Source organism: Montipora capricornis, chromosome 7 (assembly GCF_036669925.1).
Source record: "Montipora capricornis isolate CH-2021 chromosome 7, ASM3666992v2, whole genome shotgun sequence".
Taxonomy (NCBI): domain Eukaryota; kingdom Metazoa; phylum Cnidaria; class Anthozoa; order Scleractinia; family Acroporidae; genus Montipora; species Montipora capricornis.
In genome coordinates this window covers 1,221,302-1,246,898 of record NC_090889.1, presented here as the reverse complement: position 1 = coordinate 1,246,898, position 25,597 = coordinate 1,221,302, and the positions used below count along the sequence as shown (strand labels likewise).

Genomic DNA, 25,597 nt, shown 5'->3' with positions numbered 1-25,597 from the left:
TGTTGTAAGAGAACACGGCTTGAAACCTTCAATTTAACTACACGCATTATGAATTGGATGTGAGATGTTTTCCGGTATCCGGAATAGATCCTGAATATAACTAAAATTCTGTCTTCACTACCAAATGAATGAGACTCATACAACATACGCAAGACCCCATACGCCTGACCTCATACACAAGACCTCATACGCCTGTTTACTGTAGGAACAGTGACAAATTAAATACTGCTCACCATACCTCACAATTCAGACATGTGTCTTCAGAGAAAAAGCAATTCGCAGTTATGTAAACTTGTGCGACACCGCTGTATACCAAAACCCAAAAACACTTTATGGAAAAAAGGGAACGTATAGCCCCACCAACTGCGGTGTCACTAAATACGTGGGCTGAGTTACGGTAACGAATCATGAAAACTAACAATACACACTTAAATCAAACTTCAACTTGGGAGCTTAATTGTTGCTGTCCTAAGATGATTTTCAAATCTTAACGGCCTACTATATATATCTGACACTCATACCCATAATCCTTGTCGGCAAAAAAAAGTACTTCTGTCTATTACGCTTCGCCTTTATTTTCAGAAAATTATACTATCTTCAGATTTGAAAAACATGATTTATCAGGGAATAAAATGAATATATATTTGAAGTGATCCTCGCACTTCGCTGGACAATTCAATTCTCTCATTCGTCTTTTACCAGCACTTCAAATATACATTCAATTCATTTCATTCATAAAGTCCTTCACCAGAACAAATGAGCCCAACAAATTGACCTGCTCCCAACTGTGTGGCTTCATAGCTCAGTTGGTAGAGCATTGCACCGGCATCGCAGAGGTCCTGGGTTCGAATCCCGTTGGAGCCACCTGAATTTTTCAGGGTGTCTATAAAGCAGCATTTGCTGAAATTGTCCTGCTAAGTGCAAGGTTCACTTCTCTTATTCATGATCATCCAGTGTTCGCTGATCTTCCCGAGCCATTGCCACATTTCTGCAAAGAAAAGAAAATGACCCTTATTGAACAAAGAAGGGTTACAGAAAAAGAAACTAAACTTCACTGTCATTTAATTTTACAAATTCCAACATGGTCTTTTTGAAATCGTTGCCTTGGCATTGCCACATGTTGCCAGTGCATTAAAATTTACGACCACAGAGAAAAAAACACATGCACATACAAAGAAGGACTTCTCAAGGTAAAGAAATATCTTTTGAAAGGACTATTACTTACTCTTTTTTTTTTCTTTTGAAGGCTTTGAGTCTCGGCGTTCGCAGCGCTCTTGTCATCACGTGGAGAACTGATTAAGGCAAATTTCTTTGGTAAATGACAGGAAATATAAAGTAGATGGTCCAGTATATACGCAGAAATACAAAAAAAATCATTGAATAAATAGTTATTCCACATCAAATTAACTTACCTTTCTTTGTTTTTAAATTTCATCACGGACAACAAATACCCAGATTTGATGTTTGTGGCTTGATGCTTGGGACGTGGGACGCCATTTTTGTTTTTTTTTGTTTTGGAAAATCAATTCCGATCAACCTCCGTGTAGAGAAAAACGTCTCGTGCTTAAGCTCTCTAATTAGCTAATGCGTTGTGTAGTGCGTTGAAGTACAGCGCAGTATATTGTAAAGCAGGGTTGTACTGTGGAGTATTGGGTTAAAAAACAAGTTGTCTATAAAAATGATAAAAAAATAAACCAATATATTGTCTCATACATAAAATGCTTACAAGATAGAAAACGGGAAAAGAAAATCGATTAGAGTCTAAAATCATCCCTATACAAAACCTCAAGCGGTAGATGACCTTGGTTGGATTCGTAGAGGATCTATCTAATTTTGTGGAATGAGGAAATGCTTGTCATTAACCCGTCTGCACCAGTTTTTAAGACTATTTTTTTTCTTGCTTTTAAGATTGAATGAGTCATTTTTATCTCTTTGTAAAAATCGTTTACCACCAAAATTCGAGGGCAGTGGAGATTGAGATGTATATGATATCAGAATGACTGAGCAAAGGTGTCTATTTCTTTCAAAATTTCATTTTTGTGTATTGCAAGTAGATTGACCAAAAAATAATAATTGACTTACCTCGCTGTGGCTGCTCAGTACAGGGGCGGAAAGATCATGTGAAGAAAAAAAAAAGAAGGAAATATAGTTGGAGCGGATGACTAGACCACGTTATTTGAAGTGGGACATTATTAGACCAAGTAAACATGACTTTATGCTGAAGAGAAGGGCTGGTAATCGTCATGACAACGAAAGAAATTGCGAATTCTTTCATTAAGCCTACTACTACTACTACTACTACTACTACTACTACTACTACACTAAAAAGGTAGACAATAACCCCTCAAATGTACTACACTGCTCCACGGCATCACAAATACCTACATAGAAACATGTAAGACTCTTTAACTTAAGAGTAGAGATGTGTACCTGTGATCCGTCGTTTGCAAAGGTACCAAACGATTAATGCTGATAACACCACAGCAGACAAAGGGCCGACGATGTAGTACCACTCTATAGCTCTGGTAGCTGTAAAAAAACAGAACCATGAATGGATGCAAGTTTTTTAACATGATATCTGTCATTCGAGGCTGAATATGGAGTGGGAGAGTTGGTACTCTTCTTCATTTATTGGAGCTTAAAGGAACCAAACAATTCTATAGATATTGCTATAGACCGTATTCATAAGAGATTCTTTTCTCTTTGTGCTAATCATCCTCACTAGTTTCGTTAGCAAAACCAAAATTCAATAGACTTTTCCTGCCAAAGTGAGGTTAGTGAGGATGATTAGCACAAAGACAAAAGGATAATTTCTTGGCCGCCATTTTTGAATACGGTATATATGGTATCATAAACTTGAGATCAAAGGGGCTATGTCACTCTATTTTAGGGTGTTTCGGGGAAAACTTTAATTAATCATGCGTTTAAAACTCTAAAAGGGTAATGTGGAATTCCTTTACTGATTAAATTATCGTTAAGTCACAAACAAGATGATTCTGAGCAGAAACTGCCTTTATCCAGGTGATCTTCTATAAACTTGAAAAACGTCAGGCCGACTTTTTGGAAGATTACCCAAATGCAATCCGTTTCAATCTTGTCCCTTTCTGTCCATCCATGCCTCTTGTTCCTTTTGCTGTATTTCTTTTACGTTGTTCAACAGTTTTAAGTAATTATTTTACTGTTTCATTCTACTTTTTGGGCATTTTGGGTGTCCTGAGATTACAACATTTTGCGTGACATATCCCCTTTAAACTTAGCATGCCAAAGACAAGCAGCAATCTCAGTCGTGCTTCTCTTCATCTTATCGTCCCAGGCTGACTTTTAACAAGGTAGTGGAAATTGAAACATTCTACTCAAAAACGACTGGAGATATAGTAAATATTTCGAACTTTAAGACCAAATTTACGAATAATCTTACTTGTATTTACAGACGTTGCTGAAATGAGTTGCGTCACTGGCCACTCGGGCAATTTCAAGAAAAGATCAGCGCCGCGAGGTTAACTTATCCATCCTTATGTCCTCATTTACACGAGATGTTGAGTCTGTAGTAGCCTCAGATATTTCTCTTTAGGTTATATTGCAAAAAATATATTTATACGAGTATATATTTAATATCTGGCGGAAATTGCATGCTTTATAGGGGCCAGGGCAGAGACGTAATGTGACAACGCAATTGATGTCACCAACAGATGTTGGTCATCATTTATGTTTTTGTAAACTTCCCCTCGTTTATTAGAGCATGAACAGTACTCTTTAGCAATAGACTCCATCACTCCATCAATTCGACTATTCCCTCAGTTACAGCAAGCGTGTTAGGGCATAATCAGATGATGTGGAGGCCCACTCCCCATTAATTAAAAAAAAATAAGAACTAGAAATCCGCAGGTAGCGAATGCTTATCGAGTCGGGCTCAAGGAAAGCTGTCAAATAAAAGAAAGGAAAACAAAAGTATGAATCCCAAGAAACCTAGATACACTGTAGAGTTTAGTGTTACAGTTGATGTCCAAACAACCGTTGTTTTGATCGATGCAACCGTTAAATTTACTAACATAAATTTTAAGCACCCTAGCGATGACATAACTTTGTGAACCCAAGTAATGTAGGACTATGTAAATTATCTTTTTAGATGCCGTTGTTGGGCGTTCCGAATTTTGCTGTTGTCTTCTTGAAACATCATTAATAGTATAGTTTGCGATACCTACTTGATAACCATTCTGTACGATTGCAATAAAAAAGGGGGCGAACAAATACGATAACAACGAAAACAAGTATGCGGATAAGGTTGATTTTTTATTTCCTAGGTGTGAATTCCTTTTTGAAAAAAGCCCCGAAAAAGTTTTGTTACGATAAACAGATGCAGAGAAATTGTGTTGATTACGTTTAAGAAGAATATCGAGGACAGGGATTTGGCTACTTTCCTCAACTTCAATTGTGAATTTGATGCTATTATGACAATTATTTAAAAACTGTGAACATTGGTTGGCCAGTGGCAAGATTCAAGATTATCTATAAAGCTAGTTGCTGGGATTGTGATGAGATGAACAACATCTATCAGCGAATTATGAAAACTCCATCTGTTGAAATTCTATGCTAACACCCGTTTAAGGTACTTTATTCCTATTATTTTAAGCTGCAAAGAAAATTAATGAGCGAATTTTGCACAATGCATGAGTTGCCAGTAATCGGAGCTCTGTTTTATTCCCAAAGGGTTCTGGGATCGCCAGGGGACAAACATTGCAAGGAGCTGTAAGAAAATGTATAGCGGAAACTTATTTCGACGTCCAAAGAAACGATTATCGACAGAGATCAGCGGTTCTTTCGACCCTGTTTTAGCAGAAATCGATTTGGGCAATGTTGACGCGTGGCAAATGTAAGTTTTTGTTTGAATAACCGTGAAATATGAAATGACATTTACTAATTAACTTCCTTGCTTGCATAAGGTTTATTTTGAAATGCTGACATCGCGTTATGGTCTCGAAATATAACAAAATTTGGTATAAATCTGAAGTAAGTAACTCAATAAAGCCATTAAGTTGTATTTTCGTGTGTATAGGGTGTTTTCTTATTAGTTACGTCTTGCGTAAACGAATTATGGCTTCTAGAAAATCTACGACCTTAAAACAGGGAAGTCGTTGTCAGACACTGCAGACTGCAGATGGAAATTGTCTTTAAAGAGCTATTGCTCTCTGGAGGGATGAAATGACTAATGAGAAAGACAAGGAAACCTATAGGTTAAGTTATAGTTTGATTGAGAAAAATCGAACGGTTTTTGAGCCGCTACCATTTTCCTCAAACTCTGTGGGTACATGAATCCCTGAATCACTTCAATGTATTACGATGCTTACGCTCCAGCAAACCATATTTCAATCTCATAATCTGCCTCGAGGTAGGTTCTATGTTTCAATTGATTTCGATATGCCTCAACCGTATTTTTTTTTCCTTCTGTCAAACTACCATCTACAAGTATTAAAGTCGCAGTGACTGGATCCAAGCAATTTTGTCAAGCTTCAACTTCAAACAATTCGTGAAAAGCGTCATCTCCATATACTAGTTCTCTGTAGATCTGATCTTTGGAGCAGGTCTTTGAGGTTTACTCTCACAATCGGACTCTTCTATGTACGAAGTTGGTCGGTAGGACATTCAGAGGTTCTGTAACCACGTACAACTGAAATGATTTCAACAGACCTTTGTACTCATTGACACCTTGAATTAGTCAAGATGAATGAATAGCTCTTGCCAGCAGCGCGCGACAAATGATCTTTGTTATTCGTGGGCGAGTAAAATCTTAATATCTAAACGTGAGGAAGAATCTTCTGCTTTTCTGGGGTACCTTCGATCTTTGTCACAACCCCACACAGCACAATGATTGCCTCTAGGCGTATTTGCAATATTATTTGAATTCCATAAGGTCGCAATAGTAACAAGTATGATAAATACTGTGGGAAACAGACAACTTTTTTAAGAGACATGTTTCAGCATGCTTATGCCATCATCAGTTTAATGAGTTCCTAAGTGTGAACAGTTATAAAGTCTACGGGTAGATGAAAAAATTATTACAACATGACGTAATACAAAAGCGGGTACTATTTACAGCGTGACACCAAACATCAAGGTGTCAACTAAAACGTGAGAAAAGTGTTGTAATGCTGCAATTGTTTGTTAAGTTCCTGATTGATCTTCTTTATATAAAAAGCTTCTTTGAGTTTTAAATCAATTGAGCTGCTGGCAGAATCCAGAATACTAAAGCACGAAGGGGAGTATTTGTTCTTACATAAAGGAGATGTGTTGAAATGCTTAAAAATATGCGAGTTTTTATCGCTTTCCGTGTGTTCCTTTATCCTGGTAGAAAACAGGGGCACCCAACGAGAATATAGTAAACTACTTAAACATAGCATTGTTAAACGTATTTTAGTATTTAAACGGTGGATATAGGCATATTTTTATCCCATAAAATTTTTCATGATCCGAAAATTATTGGGATCAAAACTTACCTTTTCGAAAATTTCAGCCAGAAAAAAAATTCCTGAAAATTCTAGGTGACCTTTTTAGGGTAAAGATCCTTTTAAAATGGGCAATTATACAATTTTTTATATGTTCGAAAATCCTAGGACAGGCAGGCAAGCAACAAATTTGACGACAAATGTTCCGGAATTCTCAAAATTCTCAAATCGTCTTGCGAACAGATATTTTCCGAAATTGACGTTGGGTGTCCCTGAGAAAAGTGGCGACTAGTTTCGCCAATATAACGGGAATTACAACCCGCACAAGAAAATTGTGAAACTACCATGGATTTTAGAGCAACAGAAGTTGCAGTGAAAACTAATTTGATAGTTAGGTCAGATTTGCAAAAGCGCTTAGTAAGTCGTCGGAGTTTAAGTTTCGCTATTGTGGAATAATGGCCGACAAAAGGGAGTTTAAAATAACGTGTATTATTGTCATCATTAGTGTTCCGGCTTTTTTGAGTAAAAGACAAGATACCGCTTGAAAGTTCTGTCAATAATGTGCGAGGGAAATGAATTACGTTTCAAGATGTCGGAAAGTTTATTAAGATCGTTTTGAAGGCCGGGGGAGGTGTTGTTGATTTTATAGATTCGGTCGATAAGAGTTCGGATAAGGCCAATTTTATAGCATGATGGATTAAAACTAAAGAAATTAGTTAAGAGACCAGTGTAAGTTTTTTTATGAAAAACTAAAAAAACACAATCACGCGAAGAGTTGTCAACAAGTATGTCAAGAAAGGAGAGTTTACCATCATTCTCTTTCTCAAAAGTGAATTTGATGTTAGGGTGCCGTGAATTGATGTAATCAAAAAATGACATAGCATCCTGTTCGTTGTGAAAGACACAGATGGTGTCGTCAACATAACGCCTATAGAGTTGAGGTTGATTCGAATGGTTGAAATTATTCAGCCACGTTTCCTCGTGGAAACCAAAAAAAAGATTAGCTAGGATGGGTGCTAGTGGAGAGCCCATCGCTACCCCCATCAACTTGATCATAAAATTTGCCATTAAAAAGAAAATGAGTCTCGGCTGTAGCGAATGAGAACAATTTCTTAAGGTCGGATTTTTTGATCAGAAATTGAGGGTCATGCTCGAGAATAACATCAACGGAAATATCAATAGGTCTCTTAACTTATTTGGACGCCGATTTTAGGTGCGATACCACGGTAAGAGCTTGCAGAGAACATTGACTGTCAAAAATATAAACTTTCGTGGTAGCACTTATCAGTGATCAAGTTTGAGCTTCCAACTGAATAAATATGGCCGAAATGTAAGTTTAAGTGCTTAAACATGTGTTCAGTCACCTTAATTAATTAATTAATTAAAATTTTACATTCCGCAACCACTATTAGACCACTACACAATTCTGCATCGAAAAAAAAAATTACCTCTTATTTCGATATCAACAGAAGAGGACGCAGAGCCTTCGTTGGTTAGTGCTTGGCATGCGTATTCACCACTGTCAGAAACTTCAACTTTTTCAATAACGAGTATGCTGCTGTCACCGTTTTCAGTGATGTTGGCCCTTGGAATCTTCAAAACGTTATTCTTTTTCCACTTGATTCGCAATGTAACTTCATTGGTTTTGCAAGTCAATGTCAGTTTATCCCCTTCCAGCATTGTGGGATATGGGTTTGGAGATATCTCAGCACTGGGAAGTTCTGAGATTAAAATGGCGCAATTCGGTGAGATAAAAATCCTCACAAAATCCCAGCCCATTGCTCAAATAAAATGAAATCAGTGTTCACAAAAGGAAAATTTGGACGACAATATAAAGATAATTTCGGTTACCAATCGCTGAGAAAGTAAACTAACATAGTTTCATGCTGCTCCACTCAGCTTAAAATGAATGCAACTTTAAAAGTTACGATTTAAGACTCCACGTTTCGATACTCCTGCCTAGTATCTTCTCAAGGGGTGATGTAAAGATTTTTCTTCTACTCCTTTCATAGACCCTTTGCATAAATGGCGCCCAAATTTGAATAACAATACTTGATACATCCTTAGCCTCGTGTTTATGTTTCAAGACAAAGGATTTTTCGCATGAATGTGAGGCTAAGCATGTATCAAGTATTGTTATTCAAATTTGGGCGCCATTTATGCAAAGGGTCTATACGCTCACTAATTAGCGTCACCTCTTATCAATAAGGTGTAAACAGGTGTAAGGTAAAAAAGCGCCATGATCACGTTTTGAAGGAGCGTGGGCAGAATTAATGTGCCAAGCTTCCAATGAAAGGCGTTGATGGTACCGCGAGATGGTTGTGATAACGTTTGAATGATATATTCCAACCAATTTCATGGTTGGTCTGGCAAGCATGTTACGACAAACGTTAATCATTTTTATGCAAATGAATACTGCTCTTTCGTGCTCCTTTAAACGCACGCCAAACTGGCGTTTGCTCTGTCCGATATTATACTCGTGATCGCAGTCAATCCAAGGACTAGCATACACAGCGTACCTGACACATGTTTACACCTCATTAATAAGAAAAAGCGCTAACTCATGAAATGTAAAGTCCCATCTCCTTGGGAGGTAGGAGGTCATGTGATTCTTTCTTCGTCCTTACACTTCCTGATAGTAACAGTTTTTTTGTTCTGATTGGTCCATGTGCAAATATCATCTAGATATTTTTTTCTCTGTCGTCCTATTGCTTTTGTTCCTTCAACTTTTTCTCCCATGGTTACTTTTACCAACTCATTGTGTCTCATGACAAGTCCAAAATATTATATTTTCCTTCTCTGAATCGTGTACGACAATCTGCGATTTTCACCACCCATTTGCAACACTCTCTCATTGGCGAGCGTCTTTTCCCTGCTAATGTTGAGCATTATTATCTAAGACCGCATTTCAAAAGCCTGCAGTCTTTTCATCAAGTCTTTGTTTAATGTCCGCTGACAAGTGTGCGTACAAAAGCAGTCACGTAGCAGCTTCTGTCATAAAATCGCTATTGAAGAAGGCACTAAGCAGGAGTGTCAAAATTCGTCGGGTCTCAAAGCGTACCTTCTATAAGCTACATTCGCTTTAAGCCGGAGTGGCGGAAAATCCAGCTGGCTGCCTTTTGAACTGTAATTTAGCTTATTTGAAAGTACAGCTATTCAATTCAAACCCTTTCTTTTCAAAAGGACGCGACACGTGATCTAAATTGTAGACAATGAATTTTATTTAACATTATATTGATATTGCAAAATGTAACATATTCCAAGCACTAGTAAACAACTATTAATGTTCCCAAACCATGACAACAAGTGTAACAGACAACATTTTTTGGCGTAATGGGGTAGGTGATGAAGCACAGCACTCCGTTCGCAGGTCATGGCAAGGCAGGTTAACTAAGTTGCCAGAAAAAGAGAGGTGGTGATCCTCTCCACGGGGTTACAATCCCCAAGGTCATGACAACACGTTGGCAATGCGAGGTTACAATCTCCAAGACTACAATCCTCTCCAGAGGGTTACAATCCCTCATGTGCGAGGTCCTTACCTATCTAGGGTTGCGCCCGTTGGTTTCTACGGTAACCGTGCGCAATCAGAAGGCACACAACCCTAGTACAATGAGTCTATGGAGCAAATCGGGACCCACATAGGAAAAATTCATCCCCACCCGTATTTTATTAACAATTATTGATTAGATCATTATTTCACAAGCGAAAAAGGGGATTTAACTCTTCATATTAGAAACGAGTGTTTTTGACATGGAAACATTGCATGAGTCCATGTAAAATACACATATAGCTCATTCACTGTAAGAAATCTACAGATAGTGTACAACTAGCTAATTCCCCATGACATGTCCTGGGACATGCTATTGAGGCACCAGGTATAAATAGAGGGAGGGAATGGAGGGAATTTGAGTGAAGATGCCTCTGAGCTTAAGTGTTTTCTCAATGAAGACAGAACTGGAATGACAGTAGCAAACGTCGCACTCGACCTACTAGTCCAAGGCACGAGGCGCCAGAATATGATTTGATACTGGTGCAAGGTGTGACGTTCACGTGAGACAAGGTTGCTCTGTAACAGAGCGGAAAGCCTAGGCTCAAATGCATATCTTTCGCAGACGTCATGGTTGTCACATGATTAATTTATAATGGTTTATTATAAATTGGCTTACAATGCTACATCCAAAATATTTTTACCGATTATTTTGATATCAACAGAAGAGGACGCGGATCCTGCCTTGTTTAGTGCTTCACATGAGTATTTACCACTGTTAAAAACTTCCGCTCTTTCAATAACGAGGATGCTTCTGTTACCGTCTTTAGTAATATTGGCTCTTTGAATTATAGAAACGTCATTCTTTTTCCACACGATTTGCGATGTGGCTTCATTAACTCGGCAAGTCAAAGTCAGTTTATCACCTTCCAGGATTTTGGAACGTTGGTTTGAAGATATATACGCAGTGGGATATTCTGCGATTAAAATGGCAGGATTCTGTGAGATAAATGTCTTCACAAATTCCAAGCCCATTGTGTAAATATTAAAATCAGTGCTAAGAAAGGAAAATTTGTACGACAGTACAAAGATAGTTCCGGTAATTTAAAATTGAGGAATTTTAATGAGACAAATAACTTAATTTTTGAAAGCTGGTCCAATTTTACTGCAAAGTCTGAAGTTAATTAAAGTGTTGCGTATGCAGTAGAGAGACTGAAAGCTGTGGATGAAAAGAGGCAAAATTAATCTGTTGTGAACGGTAACGACTGCGTTCTCGGCGAATCTAAGCAATCGCTTGGGAAGTAAATCTAACATAAATGCACGCTACTCAAGCTTAAAATGAAAGCAACGTTTCGACACTCTTGCCTAGTGTCTACGTCAAGGGTGATCTAAAGTTGTTATACAAGTCCTTTCATACGCTCACGAATTAGCGTCATTTGTTATTATTGAGATGTAAATAGGTGTTAGGTAATGACTGCAATGATCACGGTCCTAAGGAGCGTGTGTGTCAGGACTCGACGTTTCGACACTCTTGCCTAGTGTCTATGTCCATTAAAATTAAGTAAAAGTAAAGCAACCATATTTAACGTCGATAACTCGTAACAGTAATTCAACTGACAAACCTGAGGTAGACGGTGCGCTCATTTTACTCCCCCTCTCCATCAGTGCTCCGTTTTACGGGTATTTAAATCTACTTAAGCTACACAGAACGGAAAGAAGTCGAAACAAGGATGTTAAATCCGGGAATCGAACTCAGGACCTCTTGCACCAAGGCCGCACACTAACCGCTCCTATGAGGAGTTGTTATACAATTTATTTCATACGCTCACGAATTAGCGTCATTTGTTATTATTGAGATGTAAATAGGTGTTAGGTAAAGGCTGCCATGATCACGGTTCGAAGGAAGCGTGAGTGGAGTTAATGTGCCAAGCTTCCACTGAAAAGCGCTGATGTTACCAACCGTCCGGTTGGTGGTAACGTTTGCGTTATATATTCCATCTAATTCCATGCTTGGTATGGCAAGTACATTACGACGCAAAGCTGAGTTTTCGTTTTTGCAAAGGGATACTTCTCTTTCGTTCTCCTTTAACGTGCACCTTACCCCCCTTTTTCTTTTGTTAGCCGTCAAAATATTCTTTTATTCCTGATACGCTGGTGAAAATATGGGAGTTATATGTTAATTCCTCACTTTTCTTTAAATTTTCGAAATTCTGAAAATAGGCGCTACTTTGGTTCACCGCCGAGCTTGTAGGAGATTGGGTTCAAATTTGGTGTGTGACATCAGCTTGGGAAACGATTTGTGCACGGGAAACGTTCCTCTAAAATATGCCCGATAGGCATGTTGCTGCGAGCTCCAACATTCGCTCGAGGCTTCTATTTTCTTTTAGTTGCTTTTGATATGGCTTTGAACTAGTCTTCATCAGTCATCAGCATTCCAGAGATTTTTCGGTTTTACTTGGCGACACCGGCGTCATTTGGAAATCACCATCTTGTTCTTTGATGTCAGAGAACAAATACCAGAGTCCTCTAACTCAATGGAATTTGCTTGATGATATTTTTTGCGGACTTTAAAACATTTCAGTGCCTGAAGGTCAATTTAAAAGATTTTATTAAGCCAAGAAACTTCACATGATTTCCAGTTGATCGCACGTGCGTCTCAATTGGATTTCTCAGCTGACACCAGAAATACATTAGGTTTCAGACCTCCTTTTACGAAGCCGTGAACCAGAGCATCACAGCTTCAAAGCTTTGCACACTTGCAAAGCTTTGATGGATTTACTTCATTTTTCCCTTTCTTTATTCTTTTTTCTTCTTCTTAATCTTCACCAAATTACGAATTCGTTTTGAAAATAAAGAGCAACAAAATGGGGTTAGGGGCACTTTAAATCCGTGCCAAACTGATGTTTGTGTGACTTCCGCTCTTGCATGACGTCATAAGAACACGTGATGTTTTTCTTTTTTTGAGCGAGTTGAGTTTTAAACGTCGAGTGATAACTATCTAGCGTCGAGTTTATAATACAGGCCTGTGGTGTGATGTAACGAATCAGTGCAATAATAATGTCATTCGAGCACATTTTCGGTCCCTTCGAGCCGGATATGGAGTTAATTTTTGTGGAAATACGGCGAGACTTGTGAGTAAAGCGAAGACAGCCAAACATGCACGTGTTTTCAATAATTGTACGCGAAGTGTGAACAACGGCAACCTTCATCTTGTGTATTTAACCCAAGGAAATTCGTCGAAAATGAGTTGCGAAGACGAACGGAGAGGACAAACACCGCTCTTATTTACGTCCAAAGAGTCTATGGCATCATTTAAGTCAAGTAAGAGTTCAATTTTGAGAAAGAAATTTTAAGCTGAAAAGCTTGCGCTTGAGCTAAAAATAGCCGAGGAAAAATGTGAGGAGGAAATCAGATTAATTCGCCCCGAAGCAGAGCGATGTGCCACGGTTTTAGCACTTAGTAAGAGAGCCGAATAAATGAAATATGAGTGTGAATACGAGGAAGTTCTTTCCAAAGAAAATTGCGGGTCAGACAATGAGAATATCATCGATGAAGAACTTCGTAAGTTACCATTTGATAGTGTAAATGATCGAGACTCTCGCTTAGGTGTGAATTCCACTCTTAATAGTCAGAATACTGAAGTTGGCGAACAAATCGCTTCGAGGTTACCGTCTCTCACTTGACAAATCCAAAGGAATTAACAGGGCAGGATCAAGTAGAGAAAGCTAAGTTGAGCGATGAGCAAAAATTACCAGCGTATGAAAACCATATCACAGGGAACACACCCTTCTCAATGGAGAACTTTGATCAGTTGTTTAAGAATATTCTACCAGCATTTGCGAAAATTGTGAAGCCGAGTGTACCGAGATTTAACGGCAATCCCCTTGAATACTCAAAGTTAAAAGCAGCGTTTCAAGTGGAAGTTGATAAAAAGGAAGTTTACAATGCTACATAAAAGCTAAAATTCCTGCTAGATGCAGTGGATGGAAGTACAAAGTCATGCCTAGCTAAATTCATGCCTGGTTCAGATAGATATCAAGATGCTCGGAAAGCACTTGACAAACGTTTTGGCCGTGTGGATACAGTTGCATCAGCTGCTACGATACGTGTGGAACAATTTGCAGCGATAGGGAAAGAGAGAAGTGAGGAGATCAGACAGTATCAAGAGATAGTCTCGGAGTTGATTGGTGTATACAAGGAGCATTGATTCATCCATGAGCTGAAGTCAAAAATTCCTGAAATTCATGTTGCCAAAATCCCTGTACGCCTTTGTAGTAGATGGGCTGAGTTTGTGGAAGGGAAGCCACAAATGTCAACTTGGGAGTCATTTGCAGAGTGGTTGGAGAAGGAGGCAAAATAAGCGACTAAAAACAGCGTTGGATGGTTGAGAAGAAAGAGTGGAGACGACCAGACTCAGTCAAAGTGGGTATCCGAAAGAATAGTGATGATTTTGTGCCTGGGTTGTTTGTAGGAATGACCGGAGAAAACTGTCGCAACAGCAGTGTAGGGGTGAGATGCCCAGTTCACAAGTCAACTAACCACAGGTTACAAGAGTGCAAAGTGTTCGAACGAATGTCTGGGAGCGAGAGGGAAAAGTTTGTAGATGAGCACAAGCTTTGTCTATCCTGTTTATCACCAGGCCATCGTCTGAGCAAATGTCCTAGTAGAGACAGATGTAAGGTTGAGGGTTGTGCAGTGCGTCACCACACACTTGTTCATGAGGTTGACTTGAAGATTATGGAACGGAGAAGAGCAAAACAAGACAGTGCGAGATCGTCAGTGACTACTCCTCAGGAGAGTGAGGTTACCTCAAGCCAGATGCAAGAGGTGCATCAGCATTATAGTTATTGTCTTTGCTCAGGCTGTGAAGCTGGTGGTCGTGCTTCAGTTGAGGTATTACTGGTGGTTGTGTTTGGGGAGAACGGTGAACAGCGATTAATGGCCCTGCGTGTAATACTGCCCTTATGGATGAGAACTTGGCGGTGACATTGGGACTCAAAGGCAAAGAGATGGATCTTGAAATTCAAGGCGTCAATTCTCAGAAAGTATTCACTTCTCAGCATATCAAGAAGTGTCATGTTGCTCGAGTTGGAAAAGAGGAAGCCAGGTACCAATTACGAGACGTGAAGACAGTGCCAAACCTGACTGGTCCCGATCAGAGGCTGAAGTGGTCAACAATCAAGCATCACTATAGCCACGCGAAGGACTTAGATTTTGCTGACACCTATTCGGGCCCAGTGCAGCTTATAATTGGAACTAACAACTCAAACCTAATTCTGCCTAAAAGAATTTTGAAGCCCTCAGAGTATTCAGGCGACGATAGAGTACCCTATGGTGTTGAGACCCCACTTGGCTGGGCAGTAACAAACTGGTTGCCAGGTGACCAGAAAATGTCATCGCCTTACAATGCATTCAAAGTGTATGAAAGATGTGTAAATGAGGATGAAGATTTAAGACGGCTGGTCGTTGCTCAGTCAGAAATTGAAACCTTGGGAGTGGTGAAGGTAGCAAATCCAACCCGTTCAATCGAGGACAAGCGAGAATCTGCTCTCATGGATGGGACAATAGTGAAGATTGAGGGAGAAGATGCATACGTGTCTGGACTGTTGTGGAGAGAGGAGCATCCAACTCTACCGAACAGCTATGATATGGCTGAGCGACGGTTAAAGTCTTTGGAGAAGAAATTGGAGAATAACCGAGAGGTGAAGGAGAAATATGCAGAGTCCATCAGGGATGATGTTTTGAAGGGCTACGTGAAGAAACTTTGCGAAGCTGAGGTACAAAGCGAAAGCAAAATGATTTGGTACTTACCCATCGGTATGTCATCAACCCCAAGAAACCAGATCGTCTTAGAAGAGTGTATGATGCATCGGCGAAATTTATGGGTCAAAGTCTGAATGATAAGATTTTCTCGGGGCCAAAACTTTTGTCCTCCTTGTTTGGAGTTATGTTCAGATTCTGTGAGGGAAGACTTGCCATGGCTGCAGATGTGAAGGAGATGTACCATATGCTTCGCCTACGAGATCGTGATAAACCGTCGATGAGGCTCTTATGGAGAGAATCAGCAGGCGAGCAACCCAGCGTGTACCAGTTCGAAAGAACAGTGTTTGGAGAAGTTTCAGCGCCATCCAGGGCGAACTGCACAATGAGGCGGAATGCAGATGAGAATGGAGGAGATCTTCCCTTGAGTGTAAAAGCCGTTTACAAGCATTTCTACATGGATGATGGCCTGCCGCTACGAACTCCCATTCTAGTCAGGATGCCTATGGTGCATGAGCTTATTTGAGGCGAGAGTTTGAAGATACCACCATGGAATGTAGACTGGTAGCTGGGAAAGGACGAGTTGCACCCCTGAAGACTCAGTCGATCTAAAGGCTCGAGCTCATGGGAGCGCTCTTAGCAGCACGCCAAGCTGAGATTCTAACAACGGAGTTGACGATGAAGATAGAGAGGTTAACCTTCTGGAATGATTCTACTACAGTTCTACAATGGATAGGCCAGACCAGTTCCAGTTACAAAGCGTTCGCAGGGAACCGGGTGTCTGAGATTCACACAGTTATGAGTGAGCTGTTGTCCACACTGCGGGCAAGGTTTACTGTAGATACGTTCCGACAGAGTGAAACCCTGCTGATGACATCACCCGAGGACTACGCCCAGCTCAGCTCAACATCAGTCACGTCTACTATCGTGGACCTGAGTTTCTATACATGCCAGTTTATGTTTGGCCAGAGAGTAAGATTGAGGTACCTCAAAAGGAAGTTGAAGAGAGTGAACGAAAAGCAAGATGAGTTGGAGTATTCCACGAGTCTGAAGTCTTGTTGGGCTGGAAGAAACATTCATCACTGGCGAAAATGAGAAGAGTTGTTGCATATGTGAAAAGGTTTTTAAACAACACGCGAACAAAGAAGGAAGATCGTCTAACTGGACCTCTTACAGTACCGGAGCTGAGATCTGCTCAGAATTACCCAGTGAAGAGGGCACTAGCTGAATAGTTTGGTGAGAAGGTTCAGCTCTCAGAGAAGGGTCGAGAGATCCATAAACGGAGGAGAATCAAGTCTCTTGACCCGAGATTGGAAGATGGATATTTAGTTGTAGGTGAAAGGCTACAGAAAGCCCAGGCCAGCCATACCATACAGTACACGGCATCCCAAGATCAATGACTCACGTCATGAGCTTGCACAGCTAATCATTGATGAAATGCATCGTTCTTATTACCATCCGCCGACAGAGTACTGGTTGAATCAAATTAGACAAGAGTATCTTGCCAGATCATTCATGGTCGACAGGCAGTCCGTAGTGCAAAGTTTAAAAGCAATTACTGTTACCGCCAGACAGTGAAGCCCCTCGAGCAGAAAATGAGAAACCTACCTGAATGTAGACTTAAAGTAGGGATGGTATTCAGGAACACTGGAGTTGACTTTTTTAAACCAATGCTAGTTAAAGAGAAGCGTTGTGAGGTCAACGTTTATGGTTAGTTGTTTGTTTGCATGAGTACAAGAGCTTGCCATCTTCAGCTGGTGGATGATCTTTCAACAGATCATTTCATTATGGCATTGAAAAGATTCATAGCACGACATGGACGACCTCAGAGAATGTTCAGCGATAATGGTACAAAATTTGTTGGAGCCAACAACGATTTGCGGAAATGTCTCAAGCAATTGGATGACCAGAGAATACAGAACTTTGTGCACCAAAAGAGATTGATTGGAACTTTCAGCCACGGAGTGCTCCACACTTTGGTGGTGTGTGGGAAAGACTTGTTCAGTGCGCGAAGAAAGCGCTCAAAGCGGTGCTGAAGGATACAGTCGTCCCTAAAGAAGCACTGAGGACCTCTCTGGTTGAGACAGAGGGAATTCTCAACAGTCGATCAATCCCTCATGTATCTTCTGATGCAGGAGATGATGAAACACTCACACCAAACCACCTATTACTTCTGCGTGCAAATCCGAGTTATGAAGATGCCATTGTTACGGATAGAGAGGTTAACTCCACAAAGCTGTGGCGACAGTCCCAAGCCCTAGCAAATTTCTTTTGGAGACGTTTCACCCAAGAGCGTGACAGAGAGGAAGAAGCGGAAAGAGAAAGGAGAAAATGTGAAAGTGGGAGACGTTGTACTTGTATGTGAAAACAATCAGCCACGTAGCATTTGGCCGTTGGGCAGGGTCGTGTCTACTCATCCTGGACAAGATGGAAGAGTCCGTGCAGTTACTGTCCGAACTCGAAGTGTAGAATTGAAAAGACCAATAACAAAACTTTGTTTATTAGAAGAGGCTGAAGTTTAGATTTATTTTTGTAATCGTCTCCACATAGTGTCTCGACTGGGGCGGGGATGGGCCTTCCGCTCTTGCATGACGTCATAAGAACACGTGATGTTTTTCTTTTTTGAGCGAGTTGAGTTTTAAGCGTCGAGTGATAACCATCTAGCATTGAGTTTTATAATACAGCCCTGTGGTGTGATATAACGAACCAGTGCAATAAGAATGTCATTTGAGCACAGTTTGGTTTGTCCAATATACTCATGTTCGCAGTCATTGAAAGGAATAGCATACACAGTGTACATGACACTTATTTACACCTCATTAATAAGAAACGGCGCTAACTAGTGAGCGTATAAAGGGAGTCACGTAACAGTTTTAGATCACCCCTAAATAAGGCACTAGGCAGGAGTGTCAAAACGTCGGGTCCTATAAGCTGCATTCCTTTTAAGCAAGAGATAGCGGGAAATCCACCTGGCTGCCTCTTGAACTGTACTCTATCTGTTTTCGCGAAACGTGATCTAAATTGTATTCAAAACTCATTAAAATAATAATAATAATAATAATAATAATAGTAATAATAATAACAATAACAATAATAATAATAATAATAACAATAACAATAATAATAATAATAATAATAATAATAATAATAATAAAAACAAACAAACCTAATACATGAAGAGTAGAATTGGAGTTTTCTTCACCAGCCTCGTTTTCGGCTATACACTGGTACCATCCCTCCATACTCTTTGCCGTCTTTGGTAAATGAAGAAGTGACTGGTTCGAAGTCTTTTTAATAACAGCCTCCGTAGGAAGCTCGCCATTTGCAAATTTCCACCATATGTTTGGATGTGGTACACCACTCGCCTTGCAGCTAATGTTGGTTGGTTTTCCTTTAACAACAGTCTGTTTTTTTGGGAACACGGACACTACAGGAGCGACTGGTCAAAATGAGAATGTATGGGAAATTACTTTACAAGAGCAGAATGTATACAATGGATTTTATTTAACATTGTATTGACTATTGCAAAATGTAACATATTCCAAGCACTACTAAACAACTGTTAATGTTCCCAAACCCTCACAACAAGTGTAAGAGACAACATTTTGTGTCGTAATGGGGTAGGTGATGAACTACAGCACTCCGTTCGCAGGTCATGACAAGGTAGGTTAACTTACTTGCCAAAGAAAGAGAGGTGGTGATCCTCTCCACGGGGTTACTATCCCCAAGGTCATGACAACACGTTGGCAATGCGAGGTTACAATCTCCAAGACTACAATCCTCTCCAGAGGGTTACAATCCCTCATGTGCGAGGTCCTTACCTATCTAGGGTTGCGCCCGTTGGTTTCTACGGTAACCGTGCGCAATCAGAAGGCACACAACCCTAGTACAATGAGTCTATGGAGCAAATCGGGACCCACATAGGAAAAATTCATCCCCACCCGTATTTTATTAACAATTATTGATTAGATCATTATTTCACAAGCGAAAAAGGGGATTTAACTCTTCATATTAGAAACGAGTGTTTTTGACATGGAAACATTGCATGAGTCCATGTAAAATACACATATAGCTCATTCACTGTAAGAAATCTACAGATAGTGTACAACTAGCTAATTCCCCATGACATGTCCTGGGACATGCTATTGAGGCACCAGGTATAAATAGAGGGAGGGAATGGAGGGAATTTGAGTGAAGATGCCTCTGAGCTTAAGTGTTTTCTCAATGAAGACAGAACTGGAATGACAGTAGCAAACGTCGCACTCGACCTACTAGTCCAAGGCACGAGGCGCCAGAATATGATTTGATACTGGTGCAAGGTGTGACGTTCACGTGAGACAAGGTTGCTCTGTAACAGAGCGGAAAGCCTAGGCTCAAATGCATATCTTTCGCAGACGTCATGGTTGTCACATGATTAATTTATAATGGTTTATTATAAATTGGCTTACAATGCTACATCCAAAATATTTTTACCGATTATTTTGATATCAACAGAAGAGGACGCGGATCCTGCCTTGTTTAGTGCTTCACATGAGTATTTACCACTGTTAAAAACTTCCGCTCTTTCAATAACGAGGATGCTTCTGTTACCGTCTTTAGTAATATTGGCTCTTTGAATTATAGGAACGTCATTCTTTTTCCACTTGATTTGCGATGTGGCTTCATTGACTCGGCAAGTCAAAGTCAGCTTATCACCTGCCAGGATTGTAGAACGTTGGTTTGAAGATACATAAGCAGTGGGATATTCTGCGATAAAAATGGCAGGATTCTGTGAGATGAATGTCTTCTCAAATTCCAAGCCCATTGATTAAATAATAAAATCAGAGTTAAGAAATGAAAATTTGGACCACAATGCAAAGATAGTTCCGCTAAATTAAAATTGAGGAATTTTAATGAGACAAATAACTTAATTTTTGAAAGCTGGTCTAATTTTGCTGCAAAATCTGAGGTTAATTAAATTGTTGTGTATGAAGTAGAGATTCTGAAAGCTGTGGATGAAAAGTAGCTAAAATAAAATGTTGTGAACGGAAAGGACTGCTTTCTCGGCGAATCTAAGCAATCGCTTGAGAAGTAAATCTAACATAGTTGCACCCTGCTCAAGCTTAAAATGAAGGCAACTTAAAAAGTTGCGATTCAGGAATCGACGTTTCAACACTCTTGCCTAGTGTCTACGTCAAGGGTGATCTAAAGTTGTTATACAACTCCTTTCATACGCTCACGAATTAGCGTCATTTGTTATCATTGAGATGTAAATAGATGTTAGATAATGACTGCAATAATCACGGTCCTAAGGAGCGTGGGTAGAATTAAATTGCCAAGCTTCCACTGAATGGCGCTAATGTTACCACTGGTCCGTTTGGTGGTAACGTTTGAGTTATATATTTCACCAAATTCCATGCTTGGTGTGGCAAGTATATTACCACACAAAGCTGAGTTTTCGTTTTTGCAAAGGGATACTTCTCTTTCGTTCTCCTTTAACGTGCATCTAACCCCCTTTTTCTTTTGTTAGCCGGCAAAATATTCTTTTGTTCCTAATACGCTGGTGAAAATATTATAATAATCTATTATTTCCTCACTTTTCTGTAAATTTTGGATATTCTGAAAATAGGCGCTACTTTGGTTCACCGCCGAGCTTGTAGGAGATTGGGTTCAAATTTGGTGTGTGACATCAGCTTGGGAAACGATTTGTGCACGGGAAACGTTCCTCTAAAATATGCCCGATAGGCATGTTGCTGCGAGCTCCAACATTCGCTCGAGGCTTCTATTTTCTTTTAGTTTGTTTTTTATATGGCTTTTAACTAGTCTTCATCAGTCATCGGCTCATCGGCATTCCAGAGTTTTCTCGGTTTTACTTGGCGAAACCGGCGTCATTTGGAAATCACCAACTTGTTTTTTTGATGTCAGAGAACAAATACCAGAGTCCTCTAACTCAATGGAATTTGCCTGATGATATTTTTTGCGGATTTTAAAACATTTCAGTGCCTGAAGGTCAATTTAAAAGATTTTATAAAGCCCAGAAACTTCACATGAACTCCAGTTGATCGCACGTGCGTCTCAATTGGATTTCTCAGCTGACACCAGAAATACATTAGGTCTCAGACCTCCTTTTAGAAGGCCGTGAACCAGAGCATCACAGCTTCAAAGCTTCACAGACTTGCAAAGATTTGATGGATTTACTTCATTCTTTTCTTTCTTTTTTTTTTTCTTCTTAATCTTCACCAAATTACGAATTCGTTTGGAAAATAAATAGCAACAAAATTGGGTCTGGGGCACTTTAAATACGTGCCAAGCTGATGTTTGAGTGCCTTCCGCTCTTGCATGACGTCATAAGAACACGTGATGTTTTTTTTCTTTTTTTGAGCGAGTTGAGTTTTAAGCGTCGAGTGATAACTATCTAGCGTTGCGTTTGTGGAATACGACGAGACTTCTGAGTAAAGCGAAGACAGCCAAACATGCACGTGTTTTCAATAATTGTACGCGAAGTGTGAACAACGGCAACCTTCATCTTGTGTATTTAACCCAAGGAAATTCGTCGAAAATGAGTTGCGAAGACGAACGGAGAGGACAAACACCGCTCTTATTTACGTCCAAAGAGTCTATGGCATCATTTAAGTCAAGTAAGAGTTCAATTTTGAGAAAGAAATTTTAAGCTGAAAAGCTTGCGCTTGAGCTAAAAATAGCCAAGGAAAAATGTGAGGAGGAAATCAAATTAATTCGCGCCGAAGCAGAGCGACGTGCCACGGTTTTAGCACTTAGGAAGAGAGCCGAAGAAATGAAATTGGAGTGTGAATACGAGGAAGCTCTTGCCAAAGAAAATTGCGGGTCAGACAATGAGAATATCATTGATGAAGAACTTCGTAAGTTACCATTTGATAGTGTAAATGATCGAGTCTCTCGCTTAGGCGTGAATTCCACTCTTAATACTCAGAATACTGAAGTTGGCGAGCAAATCGCTTCGAAGTTACCGTCTCTCACTTGACAAATTTAAAGGAATTAACAGGGCAGGATCAAGTAGAGAAAGTTAAGTTGAGCGATGAACAAAAATTACCAGCGTATGAAAACCATATCACAGGGAACCCACCCTTCTCAATGGAGAACTTTGATCAGGTGTTTAAGAATATTCTACCAGCATTTGCGAACATTGTGAAGCCGAGTGTACCGAGATTTAACGGTAATCCCCTTGAATACTCAAAGTTAAAAGCAGCCTTTAAAGTGGAAGTTGATAAAAAGGAAGTTTACGATGCTACAGAAAAGCTAAAATTCCTGCTAGATGCAGTGGATGGAAGTACAAAGTCATGCCTAGCTAAATTCATGCCTGGTTCAGATAGATATCAAGATGCTCGGAAAGCACTTGACAAACGTTTTGGCCGTGTGGATACAGTTGCATCAGCTGCTACGATACGTGTGGAACAATTTGCAGCGATAGGGAAAGAGAGAAGTGAGGAGACCAGACAGTGGCAAATAAAAAATATAAATATATGTTACTCTGGTGTTTGAAATGTAAACTATGTACAATAAAAAACGTTTTCCGACGTTTAGGTTGTATTCAACAATCTTCATCAGGGGAAGTGAAAGATGAAATTTACACGAAAGCTAAGATATAAACCAAAGCGCTAATTAAAAATTAGTGTCATTTTTTATTTTCTGCAATAGTCAAATGCAAGTACCCCTTGGGGAGTAGTGCTCCATCGTCTCGGTTGAGGGGTCTTTAGCACAGTTTATTTCCCAAGCCTCAAGAATTTTCCTTTGTCGCCAGTTATTGTTAGTTCTAAGAATAGTGGCCTCATTCCAAGTGATGTCATGATTGGTTTTTATAACATGGTCCACAAGTGCTGATTTTTCTTTTTGTAGCCTGCGACGGCCTCTTGATGCTCGCTTTTTCTAGTTGTAAATTTTCTTTGCCTTTCTCCGACGTAATTCTTGCTACAAACTGCGCAGGGGATGTCACACACGAGATCTCGAATTTCTTCTTGCCCATTTCGTCTTTCGGCTTTGGAAATATCTGGCCAATTGTCTTGTAGGGTTTAAAAGTCACTTTGATACCATGATTGTCCAAAACTCTCTTTATGGGTTCGGAAGTCCCGCTAACGTATGGTATTGTGCAATATTTCTCTTCCGACTCTGCACCAGTTAATGGGTGGTTTAATGGAGGTTTATGTTTGCTGGCATTCAAGATAAAGCGTTTGGGGTATCCATTTGATTGTAATGTGGACATTATTCTTTGTTTTTCCTTGTTTCGGTCGGATTTTGTTGAGGGAATTCTCTCGGCCCGATCCATTAATGATTTGACCACAGCTCGCTTGTGCATACTGGGATGGTGCGATAAATATGACAGGTAGCGATCAGTGTGGGTAGGTTTCCGGTAGACGGTGGTGATTAATTTTCCGTCTTCCTGGTAATGAACCATGGTGTCAAGAAAGGCAATTTTACTCCCGTTTTCACGTTCAATTGTGAAAGTAATGCAAGGTTCAACTGAGTTTAAATGTTCCAGAAAGGTCTGTGTACTTCCAGATTTTGCGGTTGTAATCACGTCGTCCACAAATCTCTTCCAAAACAAAGGTGGATTGGTTAGTGAAGCTAGTGCTCTTTCTTCAAGGTCTTCCATGACCATGTTTGCCATTATAGCGGAAACGGGGGAGCCCATGGCTGTCCCATGAATTTGCTTGTAATGCTTGTGGTCATACTGAAAATTGGTAGTTGACAGGCAAAAGTCAAGCAATTTGATAATGTCAGTCATAGGTATGGCTGTCCTGTCTTGTAAATTTTCGTCGTTAATCAGGCGATTGTGAGCAACACTAATAGCTACGTCCACCGGAATCGATGTAAACAATGAAACGACGTCGAAAGAAACAAGTACGTCGTCATCCTGAAGTTTGATGTCAGTAATACCTTCACAGAATTCAGTGCTGTTTTTGACAGTGTAGTCGGAATTACCAGTCAGGGGTTTTAATATTTTAGCCACATGCTTAGAGAGGTTGTATGTAGGAGTTGATATGAATGAAACAATGGGCCGTAGCGGGCATCCGTTCTTACGGACTTTCGGTAAACCATAAAATCGAGGTGGTAGGCCGTCGGAGCTGTGGAGAAGTTTGTATAAATTTTCCCCGATGGTCCCCTCCCGTTTCATTTTCAGCAGTATACCGTTCATGTCTCTTTCCGTCTTTTCAGTTGGATCTTTTTTTAGGACCTTGTAGGTTGATTCGTCGCCGAGAAGTTCTTTTACTTTCTCATCATAGTCTTTGCGGTCCATCACAACTGTGCAGTTCCCTTTGTCCGCCGAAATGATGAGTCTCGATTTGTCCTTTCGGAGGGCTTTCATTTCCGATAATGGAATATTTGATGCCGGAGGGTGGGCTCTGCTAAGGACTTCTGAAACTCGTGCTCTTACTATAAGTTTTTCCTCAGCCGGTAGTTTAGTTATACTGTCTTCCACAACAGCTACGAATTCTGCAGTGGGAATTTTCTTTGGAGCAATAGCAAAATCTATTCCCTTCTGCAATGAAGACTTCTCAGAATCCGTGAGTGGTTTCCTTGAGATATTTAAAACCCATTTCTCACAGTTGACGGTGTTTCTAGTGGTTGATTGGTTAGATTTTCCCTCCAATGCTTGCAATTTTCTCGTATGTCCAGCCTTAATTCTCAAGTGTTCCGTATGTTGTAGATTTCGGAAAAGCACTTCAGTCTGCTTCAGATCGTCGGGTTCCATAACAGCATGCAAGCATTCTGCCAGATATTTCCAAAGCCGAAAGACGAAATGGGCAAGAAGAAATTCGAGATCTCGTGTGTGACATCCCCTGCGCAGTTTGTAGCAAGAATTACGTCGGAGAAAGGCAAAGAAAATTTACAACTAGAAAAGGCGAGCATCAAAAGGCCGTCGCACGGCTACAAAAAGAAAAATCAGCACTTGCGG

At 40.1% G+C, this 25,597-nt stretch overlaps 2 protein-coding genes, 1 non-coding gene and 1 pseudogene across 3 annotated transcripts; 2 read left to right on the top strand and 2 right to left on the bottom strand.

Moving 5' to 3' along the window:
* The first annotated feature begins 791 nt into the window (after positions 1-791).
* On the top strand, positions 792-864 carry Trnaa-ggc (transfer RNA alanine (anticodon GGC)). The gene has a single exon. It is a non-coding gene; the product is annotated as a tRNA-Ala (tRNA).
* Positions 865-914: 50 nt separating this feature from the next.
* LOC138055277 (obscurin-like protein 1) lies at positions 915-10,962 on the bottom strand. The gene is made up of 4 exons (XM_068901252.1): positions 10,632-10,962; positions 7,889-8,161; positions 2,431-2,529; positions 915-988 (listed from the first exon to the last, which is right to left on the bottom strand). The coding sequence occupies exons 1-4, from the start codon at positions 10,960-10,962 to the stop codon at positions 915-917; spliced, it is 777 nt and encodes a 258-aa protein (XP_068757353.1).
* A 3,345-nt stretch (positions 10,963-14,307) lies between these two features.
* On the top strand, positions 14,308-16,213 carry LOC138055275 (uncharacterized; annotated as a pseudogene).
* A 7,272-nt stretch (positions 16,214-23,485) lies between these two features.
* LOC138055274 (uncharacterized) lies at positions 23,486-25,393 on the bottom strand. The gene has a single exon (XM_068901251.1). The coding sequence runs from the start codon at positions 25,391-25,393 to the stop codon at positions 23,486-23,488; it is 1,908 nt and encodes a 635-aa protein (XP_068757352.1).
* Positions 25,394-25,597: the final 204 nt, after the last annotated feature.